At 44.0% G+C, this 16,359-nt stretch overlaps 2 protein-coding genes across 4 annotated transcripts in view; both read left to right on the top strand.

The window, feature by feature from the left end:
- Window positions 1-7,320, top strand: part of LOC142787052 (solute carrier family 35 member F1-like) — a 232,774-nt gene extending 225,454 nt beyond the window's left edge. For all 3 annotated transcript variants that reach the window (XM_075884681.1, XM_075884680.1, XM_075884682.1), the window contains 2 exons: window positions 1,591-1,745; window positions 3,392-7,320. In XM_075884681.1, coding sequence (XP_075740796.1) covers window positions 1,591-1,745; window positions 3,392-3,691 — 455 coding nt within the window. In that variant the 3' untranslated portion in view covers window positions 3,692-7,320. The remainder of the gene's footprint in view (window positions 1-1,590; window positions 1,746-3,391) is intronic.
- A 2,551-nt stretch (window positions 7,321-9,871) lies between these two features.
- The window catches only part of LOC142787066 (solute carrier family 35 member F1-like), a 53,586-nt gene continuing 47,098 nt past the window's right edge, over window positions 9,872-16,359 (top strand). Inside the window, exon 1 of the mRNA XM_075884698.1 lies at window positions 9,872-10,245. Coding sequence (XP_075740813.1) covers window positions 10,236-10,245 — 10 coding nt within the window. The 5' untranslated portion in view covers window positions 9,872-10,235. The remainder of the gene's footprint in view (window positions 10,246-16,359) is intronic.

Genomic DNA, 16,359 nt, shown 5'->3' with positions numbered 1-16,359 from the left:
AGTAACAACTGGGACACTCGTTAGTTCGCACTCATATATGCAGCTGTAACTAAGTTTCGCGCGTCGTTGTTGTTTATACAGCGCGTTAAGCGTCGAGTTGTAAACGTTGCTAGTTATCTCTCGTCTTGTGTGTGTTGTTTTTGTGCGTCATTTGTGCGTAAGCAGCGCACTGCATTTTTAGATCTGCTATCAGCGCTACATTCCAAGTTGTTGCGATCGCATTTATTGATTTGCCCTTGCGGCGAAACTGTGACTTTTCATGCTAAGCGACAAAAAGAGGGAATGAGTAGGCGGGTTCGTGTGGCGGGGCCACATAAGACCGTTTATCTCTCATTTCTTACCATACCAATTATAGAGAAAACAAGTAACCAAGCTTGTTACTTAGCTACCACCGCAAGAAAAGCGTCTGCAACAGTGTACAGCCATGCCAGAGATGGTGTTTTTTTCCGCCCGTGGGGTCGTATTTCGTAGCTGATGGATTGGAAACTAGACATGATATGGTTACACTTGCTGAATCAGTTTCCCATAGCGGAGGATCTACGGGACAGCCCTTTATATGACAAAGAAATGGCGGTATCTCTTAGACACGCGTATATGTGTCCGGTGATACTGGCTCGCCCATAGTCTGTCAGCTGGGGCCCATGACGGGAAATTACTGAACGCCTGCTTGTCGCTGCCATATGCGAATTATGTCCCTTTCCTCGCTCTATGCACATATAACGTAGTTATGTTCACAGCAGGTCTCTGCGATAACGTCTGCAAGCAAGCGTTTTCACATATAAGTGCGCTCACACTCACAGACGGAATCAGAGAAACGGCGTTAGAGGCAGAGGTATTACATGTTTATAGGATCGTCGCATGAACAGCGAAACAAAGCGTATCACGCAATGTAAAGAGAGAGAGAGAGAAGCAACGAAAGGCAAGGAGTTCAACTTGACATCCGGACCAGTACCCTGCATTGGGGGAAGGGATGAAGGGGCGGAAAGAGAGACAGAAGAAACACGAGAGATGGAAGGAGTCACAAGCACACTTAAGGGAGCACATCCAGGTGGCTGCACGGGTCTGTTGAGTAAGTACTTCAATAGACCTTTTGTTGCCTACTACGCTGTCGGGGATCGTGTGCATGGTCCCGGAATCTCGTTTACAGCATATGACTTCAAGGCCAAATGGTTCAAAAATCATTCAGAGTGGGCATCGCTGGGTGGCATAGCGAGCGCATGAGAGGTGTTATCCAATGCGAGCTTCCAAAAAGTGTCAAAACATGTCGTGTCAGTAACAGACAACTCAAAAGCAATGAATCGTGTGACATCGTGTGCAGCATCATCGGTAGTCGGTGCAGCCAGCGCACTTCTATTCAACATAAAAGTAGCCCGCAAGTTAGCGCTGAGATTTCCTCTTTTTAATAATATTGTGATTATATGTAGCCTTTGGCAAATTATCTATTGTTATCTATCGGCCATTGGCTTCGTCCGTTAGGTCTATAGTGTGCTCCTATATTGGTATGTTTTCATAAGAATCGCTGCAAATCTTGCTTATAGTGGTGTCACTACAACACAGCGCGCGTGATTCGCACGCACCTTTTCCTCGCAGTTTCCATATTGCTAGGCTTCTCCGGCTGCCTGTTCCTGCTGTACATTCTGATGCCGGTGGTCATTAGGTTGTCGAGCGCCACAGCGGCGAATCTCTCCATCCTCTCAGCAGATTTTTATGCGCTTGCCATTGGTGTCTTCGTCTTCCACTACAAGGTATGGTAAAGTTTTCGTATACGATGTGCTTTCTAATTCTCTATCTGTAACGCAGTTGATTTATTTTCTTCCATTTGCATAATTATGCAAACTTCTAGTCACTATTGAGAACGAAGTCGGCGAAGTGCGTTTGGGCGCGCACCCTTAGTGGGCAATATATCATCTTCGGGCGCTAATTATGACGCACTGTCTTCAAATGTGTCAAATTTGCATGGCGCAATTCGAAGCCACTCAATATTACGTTCCAAGAAAGAAAATGAAGAAATGTATTGTTTTGCGCGAGTTTCAGTAAATAATGTTATTAGCACGTAATTAGGTATCTAATTATTATTTAGGTAGTAAGTGTACATTCTTGCATAAAAAAGAATAAAATAATAGTCCCAAGTGCAAGCACAGTTTGTTTTTTTTGGTTAAATTCATTTTAAGCAAATAAACAAATTACCCTTGACGTGGTCCCTGGAACGCTGCACGTCAACAGGTCGTCAAACATTGTAGTATTGCCAGCAAAGGGATCTTCTGCAGCATTACGCAGCATGTAAAAGCTGAATAATTGGCGTTTGTCCACTCAAGAAGTTTGCACGAATGTGCAGTCCGCGTTTCAAGCAATTTGAATAAACACACGGTGTGGGACCTGCCTCTAAGTTTGACATACAATTACACGTTGCCGCTTGAGGGGATATTGATAGAATGTCATTGCCATATAGTAGATTATTACCGCACCTTCCAAATTCAAATTATTCGAGCAACATTCGTTTCAAATAGAGAGAGTTCAATATAAAGAAGGGGTGCCGAACGCTTAGCTTTGGTTGAAACCTCCCACGCACATGAACTGAAGAAAATAATAAACGTTTTGGATGAATCAGAAAAGGGGATATAACAAGTTATGTTCACCTCTCAGTGTGCATTGTTTGCTACAATGTAACGTGTTCTAATCTACACTTGCATGGGAAAACGTTTTCTGGAAGGCTGCTTCCCAGCTGTGAAGGAGAAGCAGTTGAACAACTTTTGGAGTTGCGAAGTTGAGTTTCATCTTAGGGCACAGGTCGAGTTTAAAAGGAAAGGTTGGCTATAGCGTCATACGTTGCATTGAATCGCTCTTAGTGTTGTAACCTTTGGTGCATCTCGTTTTTTTTTTTGTAGAGAAATTTTCTTGACTGAAACAGCTGTCAAGATGCCATGTGACTTGAACAATAGGGAATTTAAATATTTCCTCTTCTACAGCGGCGCTCTAAGTGCCTAGGCGAAACCAAGATTCTACCGTCCTATAGACGCGAGAACTCCCAGCGCATACGTGCCGTAAACGTCGAACGATCCCCGTCACTCGCTACTGGTCGACTAAAAGTGAAGTCGTGAGCGGTAAATTACATGAAATAACATCTGTGCCTCTTTAATAGAGGGAATACCATTACGCACCGCGAGACCACTAAAGACGAGGAAGGTAACACAGCGGTGGTGAAGACCAACTGATGTTTCTGGACTGGTGTAATGAATAGTTTAATAGAACTTTAATGAACCCTCCAAATTGCCTAATACTTAATGCCAGTGTCGGGTGTTTTTGCTTCGCGGCATGGTTAATCTTCTGTACGTAGCGTGTGGGCCACGAGTTTTCCTTTGCTTCTTCAACGCCTTCTTATCTAACGTCGCAGTTCCACTGGCTGTACATGGTGTCCTTTTGCCTCGTCATCGCGGGCGTAGCGCTGTACTCATGCAAGCCCACTCCGCTCGGTCTGGGCCACCGAGAAGGGGACTCCGAAGAAGCGCTGGCCTACGCGCCGTCGGCAGGAGTGGCCGGAGGCGTGTGTCCCGTCACCCAGTACGGCTCTTCGGGCACCGAGCACGGCGCGGGGCCTCTTATCTCGGTGTCTCACGCCGTGAGCGTACACCACGCGTTCGGCACGGCGCACCAGCACGAGCCCAGCCCCAAGACCAACGGTGCCGTCTCCTGATCATGCGGCTGCCCAGCACCTCCGCCTGCTACGCCGACGACCAACGTTGCTCAATGAACCACACCGATGCCGTGCGCCTTCCATTTTTTTTTTCATTACGACGCAGTGGTGTCGTTTCCTGCGCCAGGAAAACGTGACCCCCTTTTTTAAAAGTTCGAAAACTGGAACATCTGCTGTGTCAGTGTGGATCTTGTGGAACCACCTGGCCCCGCTGACAACGTCATCAAACCTGCATCGACGTGCTTTTGTATAAGCATAGGCCAGATGCTGGTTACCGCGTGAACGATAAGAAATAGACTTACCTGGCCAGTAATGGCTTCTCACAGTACTTGGTTTTCTTCAATGTGCTGTTTATAACAGACACCACAGTGACATATATGTTTGCGTTGACTGTCTCCGGAAGAACCTGATTGAAATAAAAATGAGGGAAACTGGTTCTAATAGATTAGGTACAGTAAGTGGCATATATTTTATTTTTCGTTCATTATTTGCGGGAAGCAATTTTCACCTGTGCATCTTCCTTAAGTTGACTTTTAAGTGGAAGTTCGGCATTGATGTGCTTGGTCCTAGGTGATCAGCAGAGTGACTTTGTTTTTGTTTTTTTGTCGAGCTGATGAAAGTTTTCTAGGTTTCGCAGCAAGTTCTAATAGTGCTTCTCTTGTGGAAATATGTGATTGTTAAAATAGTCACGATATGACTTCTCAAAAAATAGAGTTTCATGTGTTACAGAAACAAAAATCCTCATTTCTTGTTTGTTGCTACGAGGGGTGATGAAAGATTATTATGTAAAATCTTCGATTACTCGCCATATAAATGTGATCTCTTTAAGAACAAGAGAACGCTGCGTGGACGCGTCTCTTCATTATGGAGGCATATGTATGACACATTTTAGAGCTTGTCTAAGACCTGGACGATATGTTTCGATTCCGGTGCTGTTTGAATACTGTTTGTCGTTCTTATTGTTCAAGCTTATCTGATAATCTCAGCGTAGCCTTGCTCAACGCCCTTGTTACGTTTTAAAGAGCACCTGTTGCGGAATCACACAGAAATTTATTTAGATCTAAACTACTGCATTGCAATCTAAAACTAGGGATCGCAGGGTGTTTTTATGCTTGACCAGTGTCATCTTGACAACAGGGCTTTTTATGCTCAGAGCCGTCGACAAGTATTCGTTGCACCACTTACATAAATTAAACAGGTGCTGGATAATTTTAGGTGTTTGTGGAGACAACATTGGAACAGCCTGTTGTTTCCGGCCTTTCATTCGGATAAATGCGTAACTTAACCTATGATTTCTCTGCAGATGTGGGTAAAAGGTAGGTAGATAGTGTGTTGAGCGAAGTAAATTCTTATAAAGTACAAAATATATTGGTCTTATTTATAAGTAAGACGTAGTAGTTGGAAAAAGACAACCAGCACAACTTTAAATGTTCATGCCATTTTTTTGTTTCGTTAGTTTGCAAGAAAATACATAGATGGAGTCGTATTTTTTTTCTGAAGTTGCTACTAACAAAGTTTTCAGAGATTCCACAATATTCAGGCTTTTATTGCTAGTAGCTTTAAATTTGTGCGACTCGTGTGCTCAACAGAAATACATGTTGTGTAGTGCGCACGCAAGAAAGCAGTGTTCTTTTCTTTTTTTGTCTTGAAAACGTAGCCTACTCTAGCAGTCTTGCTAAACAGCTTCTTTTCTATAATGATGTTGATGATGACCTCATATGAATGGCGCTCACCCACAAAGGGGGATGGGCCAAGAACTGGGTGGCAGGAAGCTTATCTCTGGGAGCATTTATAGCTGATGCATTGGTCACAATATCAGTTTAGTTACCTTAGTCTGCCAGGAAACTCCGCTCACCTGATAAAGCGAGAGCGGTCTATGCTAACGAAACTATTTGGCTCGGCTTCACAAGCAACATGGTAGACTAAAACTGTGGTCTTAATGAACATGTTTTGAAGATGTTGCACGTGTTTGATGCAAAAAGAAAAGAATTGCTTCATATATACTGATTCTTGTTTGCCGAAGAGAGTTTTGTGATACTTCATTACTATTTGCGAAGTCGCATGGCTAACTTGTACTTACTCGCAACTGTGTATGTAAAAGAAAACCATTGATTGGCGAAGAAACAAGACTGAAAGTCGTTCATGGTTTAAAATTTCTCCTCTTGTGTTGCAGTGCTCGTTTGCACGCCTTTATTTCCCCTTCTTTTTCTACAGTGTATTTATGCACTTCTGCAAATCGAGCCTTTTGTTTCATATGCATGAGTTAGCTGTTGTAATACCGTATTTTTTTTTTGGTTTCACGAGACGACAGTCACTTGTGTGTAACTTTAATTAAAGTGTCAAGATATTCGGTGCATTTGCCCTACGTACATCGGTCAAATGAACTTACGCGCGATCTGGGAAATAAGCTCATTTCTCATGCTCGACAAAGTACGAGATAGGGCACTTCAACTAATGATTTAAAGTGTGGGTAGACACACTTGAACGTTTAATGGCTGAGCAAGCATGCGTATTCATTAAAAAAACATCACTGACACGGAGCGAAGTATAATGCACTTCTTTTTACTGCGTTCTCTCATTATACCAATAAGCGAGAGAAGGAAAACGTTATGTAAAATATCAGTCAAATACGTCAGGAGTCGCCCATCACCTCTAGCCATCGGATGGAATCCCTTGAGACACGACAGCAGCAAGGGGTTCACTGATGATGTCTCACTCGATATTTTGGGGTCCGGTCTGCGATATTTCGAAATGCTGGTGTTTCCTCATTGTGACTCCGAGTCACACTGCCCTACCGTCCGATAGCACAGGACCTTCAACGAGCCACCTCTCTGAGTTCTCAGCGTTTGACTTCCACGAAAGCATCTTCTGCGACTGTGACTGCGTGCCCCATTGAGTCGTGTCATGCACCAAGAATTCGTGGACATGCGGCCCTGCAATTTATTCGAAGAGACTGTGTCTTTGCAAAGCGAATATCATCGAATTTGTGAGCAAATTCGTTCAGATGCGAGTTGACAGCACGTCGCGGACCACATCTTGTTTCCTTCGAATCACTGGGATGTGGGTCACAGATACCGGTGCCGTCAGCAGGGCGTTTGTGGTGTACTGGCTTGTGTGTATGCTTTTGAGCACGGTGGTTACGGAAACTATCAGCAATTACAGTGTTGCAACGCCTTCAAGCATAAGTTTGTCGAATTGGTGCTTGCCGCACTTTAGACAATGCGTATATTATTTTGTTAGTTTTTGCGTCGAAAAATCTACTTTCAACGGCCGAGTAATGATAAGGTGTAGGGAGTTAAGACTTTGTTGCCATGCGGCTGCTTTTTTTTTTCTTGTTGATACTTCTCGCTGCTGTGACATAGCTTCATTGACGGTAAAAATTGAAAATCGAAACTTCTGCAATAAAGCTCAGAACAAGTGGGAGAACGGTGATCTGGAACGCTGCGGGGTATGTAAACGATTGTTTCTACGAGAAGTGTGAATGCTACCGCCGGCGGTGTGGTACTGTTACTTGTACATATTGCCATAGAAAATTTAGGGCATAGGTTGGTTTAGAACACTATTTCTTTTTTCTTCAAATATTTGTAGAATAAATGACGGTTTTCGTCGAAAAACCGAAACGCACGGCAGTTATTGTGTTTATTCATGACATTGTTGTATTGGCTTTAGACATGTACCGTATTTAGAGTACGTGTGTCGGTTTGTACAACAGCAGTTGGGCACCCTTTTGCTATACTACACAATGCAAGGCTATTGATATTTTTAGTTCATACACATAACAGTCCTATAGGGTTGTGGCAGGAGTGAGTGTACATGTGAATGTATGCAGACAGCATACATTTAAATGTTTAGGACCAAATAAGAGGAAATGAAATATGATCATATAAAGTAACTGTACACTAGCAAGCAATGGCATTTAAAAAATGAGAAAGTGGCAATAAATGAACTTCAGCAGCTAACAAACTCGAGTGTTGAGACGTGCGAAAAAAAACAACAATTTGAAAGTGTTAGTGGTTGGATAGAATGATCTAATGTTTGAGGTACAATAAGTTGCTCTTGTTAATGTAAAACAAGCAGGCTTCGAAAGAAAGAGATCAGAAAGGTAAGAAAGCGAGTTTTTTGTGGGTGCACAAAAGCGTCAGAGATTCTATGTGCCGTCGTCTTGAGAGAAGTTGCAGGCTTAATTCTGAAAAAGCAGCTGTTGGAGAGAAGCTTGGATCAAAGTGGTGGAAAATGAAACCAGCACAATATAGCGCAGAGAATGAACCAGCATCGCAAACAGACGTCAGAACAGAATTCTAGGCTTCTTTGTGCGCCCCCGTCGTTTCCCTTCTCCTTAACCTTATATCACTCCTCCCTCTCGCTCCTATTTCCCACCATCGTGGTGTACTATATTATATGAGGTTACGCCGTGCTTTGCTCTCCCCTTTTGTCCTTCACATACTCACATTCACACCACTGCTAATCCTCGCCTTTCATAATTTCAAACCACCTTGACATAGTATAGAAGGCTACGATGTGTATTACGCCCCTCCCCCCGTTCTTTCACTCCCCACCCTTAATTCCCTGTCCCACCTACTTGCTGTGCTGTACTATACAAGGCTATACTAGGAGATGATTTAGACTGCAACCAAAAGTTTTGAAGACACCCGATGGCAGATACAGAGGTAAGCCCATAACATCAACCGCTCTCTCGGAGCCCTTCCACCAGTGTATACACGTGGACTGAGCTCCACGGCAAAATAAGAGAGATAGAGAGAGGGGTCATGAGCCACCCCGCGAGTGTTTTGAAGCCGCCGCTGCTACGTAGCCCTGCAGTCACTCCTTAGGCACTGCGCCGTGCTCCCGACCGGGTTGCAGAAATTAGGTGCCTTTTCTCATCTTCTAACCACTACCACCACCACTCCTGAGGAAGGAACCAAGTCGGTTTCGAAACCTCAAGTTTCTTCAAAACGTTTGGCTGGAGTCTCATTCATCTCCCAGTTTCATAACCAACCAGGCAGACTTCTGTCGAATGCTTACATTCAGCTGTTGAAACAGGATGGTGCCTAACAAATAGAGAAGGCGCTGTCGCTTATCACTAGGCGCTTTGTTTGTCCTGGCGTCATAAGCGCGCGCATGACATGGGCAGAGGGGTGGCCGCCACCCCCTCAGGGATGAACGCCATGCCTGTCCCGTACCTTCGATTTGCAGGATGTCCCCGTCATTCTTGATATACAGGCTTATGGCAATGCCTAATATGCGCCCACGCATATTTTGGAGGATAAAAATAACCGAGGAAAGAACGCTGATGTTGCATTTGTGGTGAAGCTTTGTAGCTGTGCTATGGACTGTACACAACCCATCTGAACCCCCCTAAATCGGTGAACCGGAGGCAGGCCGTTGTTTATTATAAAACACGTCGTCAGTTCATTTTCATTTTTTGCGTCCATATCAAAGCTTGTTTTTTTTTGCGGAATTGATGAACAAGATGAGAAAGGGGTGTACCGACACTGGTGCTGTTTACATTGTAATCATCTACCAACCCGACCAGTCAGGCGCCCCCATGCAACGGTTAGCTAGCATAGGTGAATATTTTACGGGGATTTAACCAGAGTGTCGCAAAACTAGTATACGTTTGCCAGTAGTAAGCAACATCAATCAACTCAAGGGATCACTCAGTGGGCATGACTCAACGTCACCCATCGTATAGCATTCATTAGAGATATTGTAACAAACATTAGCGAACCTTAGCCTGTGGCAATCCGTGCTTGTAGTATGCGATTGAACGAGGTAGTCCAGGAAACTTCGGTGCTGAAATAAATCCAGTGCACTCTATCCAGTGCACTCTATCACAAAGCGAGAGTTCGTCTGCATATTTGGCTGATATATCCCGATATTGTGATGCGCGCCTTATCACCTGCAGGAGGGATGCCGTGCTACTACCGTGGATCACTCCTCGTCAGGGGCGAAAGTGGTGGCATTCAATTGATGCGCAAAAAACGCATGCTTTCAAATGTTTTGCCATAATGCGGGCAACGAAGCATTCCCTGACGAACGGTGATGGTAGCAGCGTGGTTTTGCTGGAGCCTGAGATAAGGTGGGCAACAGGATATCGAGATATGTTAGCCTGATATGCCGACACACTCTCGCTATGTGCAGCGCACATTTCGATAGACCGCCGTTGGGCCACAGCTCGCATGCTTCGTTTTTAACTTTTGTAGCACCTGTACATACGTCAGAAGAAGCGTAGTAGAATAATTTACCCGTAATGGTGTGACAAGGTGTGAGCGATGTTGACACGGTGCTACCGCTGCCACTTTGGTCCATCGTGAAGACGTGCAACTTGTGTCAAGTTCGTGCCAAGGAACCACGCCTGCGCAACTTCCGCTTGAATGGGCTGGAACCTGCGCAGCCGACGTGTTCACGCGACGAGGGGTGTCACTTGAAGTGTGTCGTTACTTTGGCGGATCATAGTCGCAGCATCCCAAGACGTGTTGGTACCTGGAGGATAGAGCACAGGAACGAAGTATCCACAGCGTGTCGACAACGTCAACTGTAACAGATGCGTCAAGGTATGAGAGATGTCATGTTGCTGCCGCTACCGGTAGCCTGTCAAGCTAGGCACACGTTACTGGGTCCATGACCCCATGGATATTTTAACGTGTGCCCAATGGAAGTGCACGGATGATGTTTTTATCTACAATGTTTAAAGACGTAGTACAATGCTACGGTCACACCAATACTCTTGTCAGCATGGGAGGGGACGAGCGTACGCTAGTCGCGTCTCTGAGGACCAACAGTAAAATTTTACCAACCGAACAACCTTCATCAAATGCGGCCGCCGTTGGGGGAAACCGACTGCACGTCTTTTAGCATATAATAACTACAATTTAACCACTGAAGCCTTGAGGAATATAATAGAAAATGTGGTGCCGGACATTTTAGTTTGTATGAACCGTGCTAAACTTGGGTGGTTACACTCTGGCGCCGCCTTTAGCTTAGAGGAACTCACGAAAAATTCTTGTTAACTTAATTTTTCATTTATTTACTGAGTTTTTTATGATTTCATGCGAAAGCTTTGTACACACGGTCCCTCCTCGCATTACACCAGTGTAATGAAGTAATTACACTGGTGGTGAAACTGCGCCCTAGTAGGACGTTAATGATACTTTATAAATGGTGATTTAGATTCCGAAGTTATTGCTGGTTGGAGAGCTGTTAGAGTACGTTGTAATTATTGTTTACAGCGCGAATATACATTTCTGTTGGTTCGCCCATGTAATGCCCACCGAAAACTAGGCGTGGTGATTTATAAAAACAAATTTTCGGGGTTCATACCATCATGCTGGTGCTCATTGGCTTATCGGGACGACGTTGCGGGTTTAATATGGACGTCAGCAAGCATAGCTTTATGATGCGGGGTACAGAGTGGAAAAATGACCATGGTACTTCTGTTATTGGAGCTGTATCACTACTCAGCGGAAATACTGCGCTATACTAAAGTTGCTTCGCGTCCTCACGCTTGCCATTTACCCTTTAGAATGCAGGATAACTTGACGGAAGCGTCATTGTTACCAGGACAATAATTATAAGAAGAACTCTTCATCAGTGTTTGCAGATGAATAGCTCAAGAAACATCCTGTCTCTGTGGTAGAAATTAATAGCGTAAGATAGTGCGGGAATTCAAGCGATAATTTTGTCAAACTACGTTACAGCTTTGTAATTTAGGATCGTCGTTCGTGCCCCTTATTTGCTTATATATGCAAATAAGTGAACGACGTCGGGAATGTGTGGCTATTGAATGCTTCATATAGGCGCAAATTTTATTCACGAATATGATGCAGCAGAAGTGCGCAACAATGCTGGCTGTCGTAATTCCCAGCGTGCTTATCCCAATTTCGACTTTTTGTCCTGCCTTTTCAAGCGGGACCAGTTATACAGGACCTCATTTCTTCCATTGTAAAATTTGAACAGCTATTTTGCATATTAATAAAGTGCGTTGCTCGGTGAGTTGGTTCATTATGCCGTAGAAAAGACGCAGCGTTCCGGTCTCTTTTTTGTCCTCCTTGTTCGTACTGTCGTGAATTTCGTGTGAATTTAGTTTCAGTATACGCAGACAAAAGAAGATGCTTTCAGAAAGCGAGAACAATACTCAGTGATTTTGCTAGTGGCGTGATAACCGAGTGACACTCTTGTCTCTCTTTCAAGTATTTCCGGTCGAGTGCTTACTTCCGGGTTTATGATTATTCATATAAATGCGTCTAAACTAAAGAGTTATACTGTCACGACTATAGAAACACCGCTTCAGCTGAGCCGTTTAAATGGCGCTGAATGGAAGACGACAACGTTGTTGTAGAGGGGCTTAGTCTGAGTGGCCCTGCTGACATGTCGACTACACTGACGTATAAAAAGTTGGTTGGTGCACGACCTGACGTCAACCCTCGTGTGGAAGCGCAGACGTAAATTTTATAGCAATGAAGTGTGCGCTATGGTGCTATAGTGTGCATGACGTGAATAATGTTCATGTGCTTGTTCATCTAGGGTCGAGCAACGCTTGAAGACAACTTGTCGAGTCATAACAGTGTACATTACGGTCTATTGTATGTTCAAGTGTATAGGCAACACTACAGCCACAATCGACGTTTCCTCGACAGGCAGCTCCTTTTAAAAACCTGGTTCAAAAATTTTGGAAGACTCCATTGTAGAATACTTCAGAGGAATGCACAAAGCATGGGTTCGATTCCAGCTCAAGCCAGGATAATTTTTTTCTTCATTGCGATAAGCAAAGTAAGTCCATGGACAACTCCACCGACACGGGCGCCACACTTTCTGAGACGCGGGCTGCTTTAACTCGTCGAATTATGATTCACAAAGTATAGCTCGACAGAGACCGTTAAGCACTTGATGGGCACACCCGCATACAAAAACCCATGGTTTGCGAGTATGTGTCACTCGACTGCGAGACTAGTAAAAAGGGTTTCATAACGAGCCTGAAAGGCTTTACGCGTTATTCATGTTTAGACCCATCAGTCATGTTCACCACAGACGCCCTCAGCCGCGCAAATTTGTGTATGGGCCAAATTTGGGAAGTGGCTACAAGAGCACTTAGGAATAGACGGCTAGACATACAGATACATAGACAGATATGTATAAAAGTGGTCAAACAAGCATGTTTGAAAAAAACGCTTCACATTTAATACGGAAGCTAGTGAAAAATGCAAGTGAATGATGCCACCTCGCTAAATCTTTCTTGCACGCAACCTGCTACATAAAGAACCAGTGACGTTCAGTGCAAAAGAATGTGACACAATACAAAACAATGAGAATACAAAAACAAAATACAAAACAAAGAGAGAGAGAGAGAATTCAAAACATTTCGTTTTCTGTTTCTACCTCTTTCAGTCTCTGTCTTAATCGTATTTTACGCTGCACGGGACTTTCTCACGACAGTCTCCTATACGGTGTGATCGATCGCTTTTGTGAAAACGAGTCTGCGTAAATAACGCATGGTATTCTCATCTGGAAAGAGCAAATCCATGGAAGACGAGTCCTGTTTGCTCACTCGCTGATCAGCTTGCGCGAGAGGGGTATATCACTGGAAGGTTGTGTCGATGAGGCGGTAACCATGACAACGTGTGCAAAACGCCTTGCTCCCTCCCTACGACCTCACGATCTGACAGCACTACGCTGGCAAATTGCGTGCACAAGAATGCCCGAAATAGGGAACACATTTTTTTTTTCAGTATCGAGGTCAGCTGTGCTTCCTTCGTTGGCCGCAAGAGTTTCCGTTGAGGGCTACATTGCGCCAAATTGGCTACCTTTTAACTCGTTTGGCAAGGAAAAATTCTAGTTGGCGCCATGGCTATTTTCTCACTGCTTTTAAACTTCTGGTTTTCACTCATTGATCAATAGTGAGACTATGTTCATGATGTGACTATGGTTCTATTTGGCTCCAAATTTGGTGATTATATGAAATGGCAAAGCTACTATCACTACTGTTAGCTTGAGTTCTGGCGCCTTTTGAAGTTCACCCAATAACCAAACTGGTGCAACTTGCGTGGAAAAATATGAGTGTGAGAAGTTATGTTGCAGAACACCAAAAGATGACGTGTACGCTTGTAGTAGAGTAAAGTCACACATATTCTATACATACTATCTAAAGTGCCTGTGTATATATTGAATTACATGAGAGCTTTTTTTTGTACGGTGTCCCTCCTCAAAACTGGCAGAAATTTCAAGCACACCCTACTTTTTGGTTTGCAACACGTTTCGAAACAGTTGACTTCGTGGTGACATACCGAACCAGAGTTCCAATTTAGTTCGTGTGTTTCGTACGCATAATTAAGTAATAAAGAGACATCCAAAACATGATGTCACACGGTCTTACGGCTTTCGCCATGTTCAAGTTTTACACATTTTTTACGCCATATTAGGGCCATGGGGGACTTTCTAAGCGTATCAAAATAGTCATGTATGCTCTATCAATTTAGCTTTGGTGGTGGTCGCCCTGTCGTTCATTTTGTGGAGTATTTATGTGCACGCTAACCCGAGAATGCTGATAGTGAGAGAGGCAGTAATTGCAGATGAAAAAAAATGAATGCACATATTTAATCCGAACCACAGCAGCACATAAAATCGACACTGCAAGCGCACTAAGGATAATATAAGTGCGTGTTTTTCTCAACCACGAATTAACGTAATTGACTCTTCGCTTGTGACGGATTGGCACAGAGAGAGAGATAGAGTTATAATGCTTCACACAGAGAGATAGAGTTATAATGCTTCACACAGATAGTTACTGAAAAAAGACATGTATACCTTTGCACTCCACTACAAAGCGGAAAGTAATAAGGCATGAAGACAGGAGAAGAGGGCTGGGAAATAAGTTAATGGCGAAACTCATAGAAAGCGACACAGCGCCGCGTGCAGCATGATTGAAGCTAGGCAAGAGCAGACTAATCATAGAGAATATTTTTGACGCGAGATGACTTTGACCATTTGTCTTTACCTATTTGACATTGATTGATGACTAGCTTACCAAATTTGCATGCCGTAAGAAGTCTGCTCTGCGCTTAACATAATGAGGTACAATATGTTACAGCCGCTACAATGGCAAGTGATAGGAAGGAACAACCTCACTACTGCTACCATTTCAGTGCTGAAAGATGAGTGCATGTATGCAATGTGAAAGCAGATGTGGTCAAAAGGTGCGATGAAAAACCAGGTCGAGCCATGATGAGCCGTAACAATATATACCTAAAGATAATGGATGGTCAGCAACACCCTTTCTCTAAGCAGGTAGTTTTGTTACACACTCATATCTAAGAGTAAGTGGAAAATCACAGTTTGGCTCAAAGAGCAAAACAGTGCTTGCAATAGGAAGAAAATGGAATGTTATACGAAATAAGGCTAGCGGCTAACTTATCTTAATTAGATCACGCGTAGCTCTACGAAACGGAGATTTTAAGAAAACACTGCCGATCCAGGCAGAAAAGCGGCTTGCGTGTGGTCAGTCACCTCAACGTGAATCGGTGAGATCACTGCACCTGAAAGGATATACTAGCTGCTTGCTCTTGTCTGCCGAGACAGTGCGCGCACTATAGCCATGGCGATCGCGTCCTTATGACCAAAGTTAAATGTTGTTGCTATAACCACCACCCCTTTGTTCCCTGCACAAACACATGTACATTCCCTATTCTGGAGTCCCATCATGCACTGTCGAAACGGGGGAGGGGGCCGCTTTCTTTCTGCCTAAGGAGCAATGGGTGGTAGGCTGTGCACCTGCGATGTTATCGCGTGCGCCCTCCTTGCGACGTAGGTAGGCGGCTGGTTCAATAAATGTTTCAGCCGTGTTCGTCAACTGAGCTCGCGCGGTTTTACTCGCGGGTCGAACATACAATGCGCAGTGAACATTAAACGGTTTGAACATCAAACGCAACATGACGCAACAGCGACGGCAACGGGGACAGCAAAGGCCCCTTTATAATGTCCACATAGTGGCGGTCGCTGCATCTAAGACTTTTGGCCATGTCGTTTTTTTCTTTTCAGCGTTTTCCAAACGACATGCTTGCATGGACACCGATATTTCAATTTGTTTCCTTCAATTTGTTCGCTAAGTAGCAATACTTGTATTACGGTTCGGGGTTGCGCTTTTTCGAAATTGTTTACGTTGCGTTTGCATGTCTATTCGGTTTGTGTTGATTCTTTTGATTGTGTGTGAACAATAAAAATAACAAAATTTGGGAATACTTTTTTACAAGGCACAGTTAACAGTTGACGTCCGTAAGATGTGTATTGAATTCAGACATTTGTCACAATATCAAAAAGCAGCAAATGTGGCAAAAAGCAATTTGCTTAAAGGGCAGAAAAACGTAGGGCGGGTATCAGTAAATGATTGATTACGGTCTATTCTTGACGAAGACAGAACGAAAAGGTGAGGCGCGGTGAGAAAGAACAGGAAGTGGAGCCAATGTTAACCCCGCAAAAAGTATGCGACATTCGCTCATCGGCCGCAGTTCACTAGATGCACTAAGCCCACGAGAAAAAAAAAAAGAAAAGCCTTCTCCCGGGAAGCGGATCAGCGTGTTTCACTTCGATCATCATACATTTTCAAAATATTTCTCGCTTTCTCTGGCCACTGCAACGTCGATGCATGATGAGTGCATCACGAGCTGCGTCCTCTTCTT

This window comes from Rhipicephalus microplus, unplaced genomic scaffold, assembly GCF_043290135.1.
Source record: "Rhipicephalus microplus isolate Deutch F79 unplaced genomic scaffold, USDA_Rmic scaffold_43, whole genome shotgun sequence".
Taxonomy (NCBI): domain Eukaryota; kingdom Metazoa; phylum Arthropoda; class Arachnida; order Ixodida; family Ixodidae; genus Rhipicephalus; species Rhipicephalus microplus.
The sequence above is the reverse complement of the archived record's forward strand: the minus strand, read 5'-3'. Positions and strand labels throughout refer to the sequence as shown.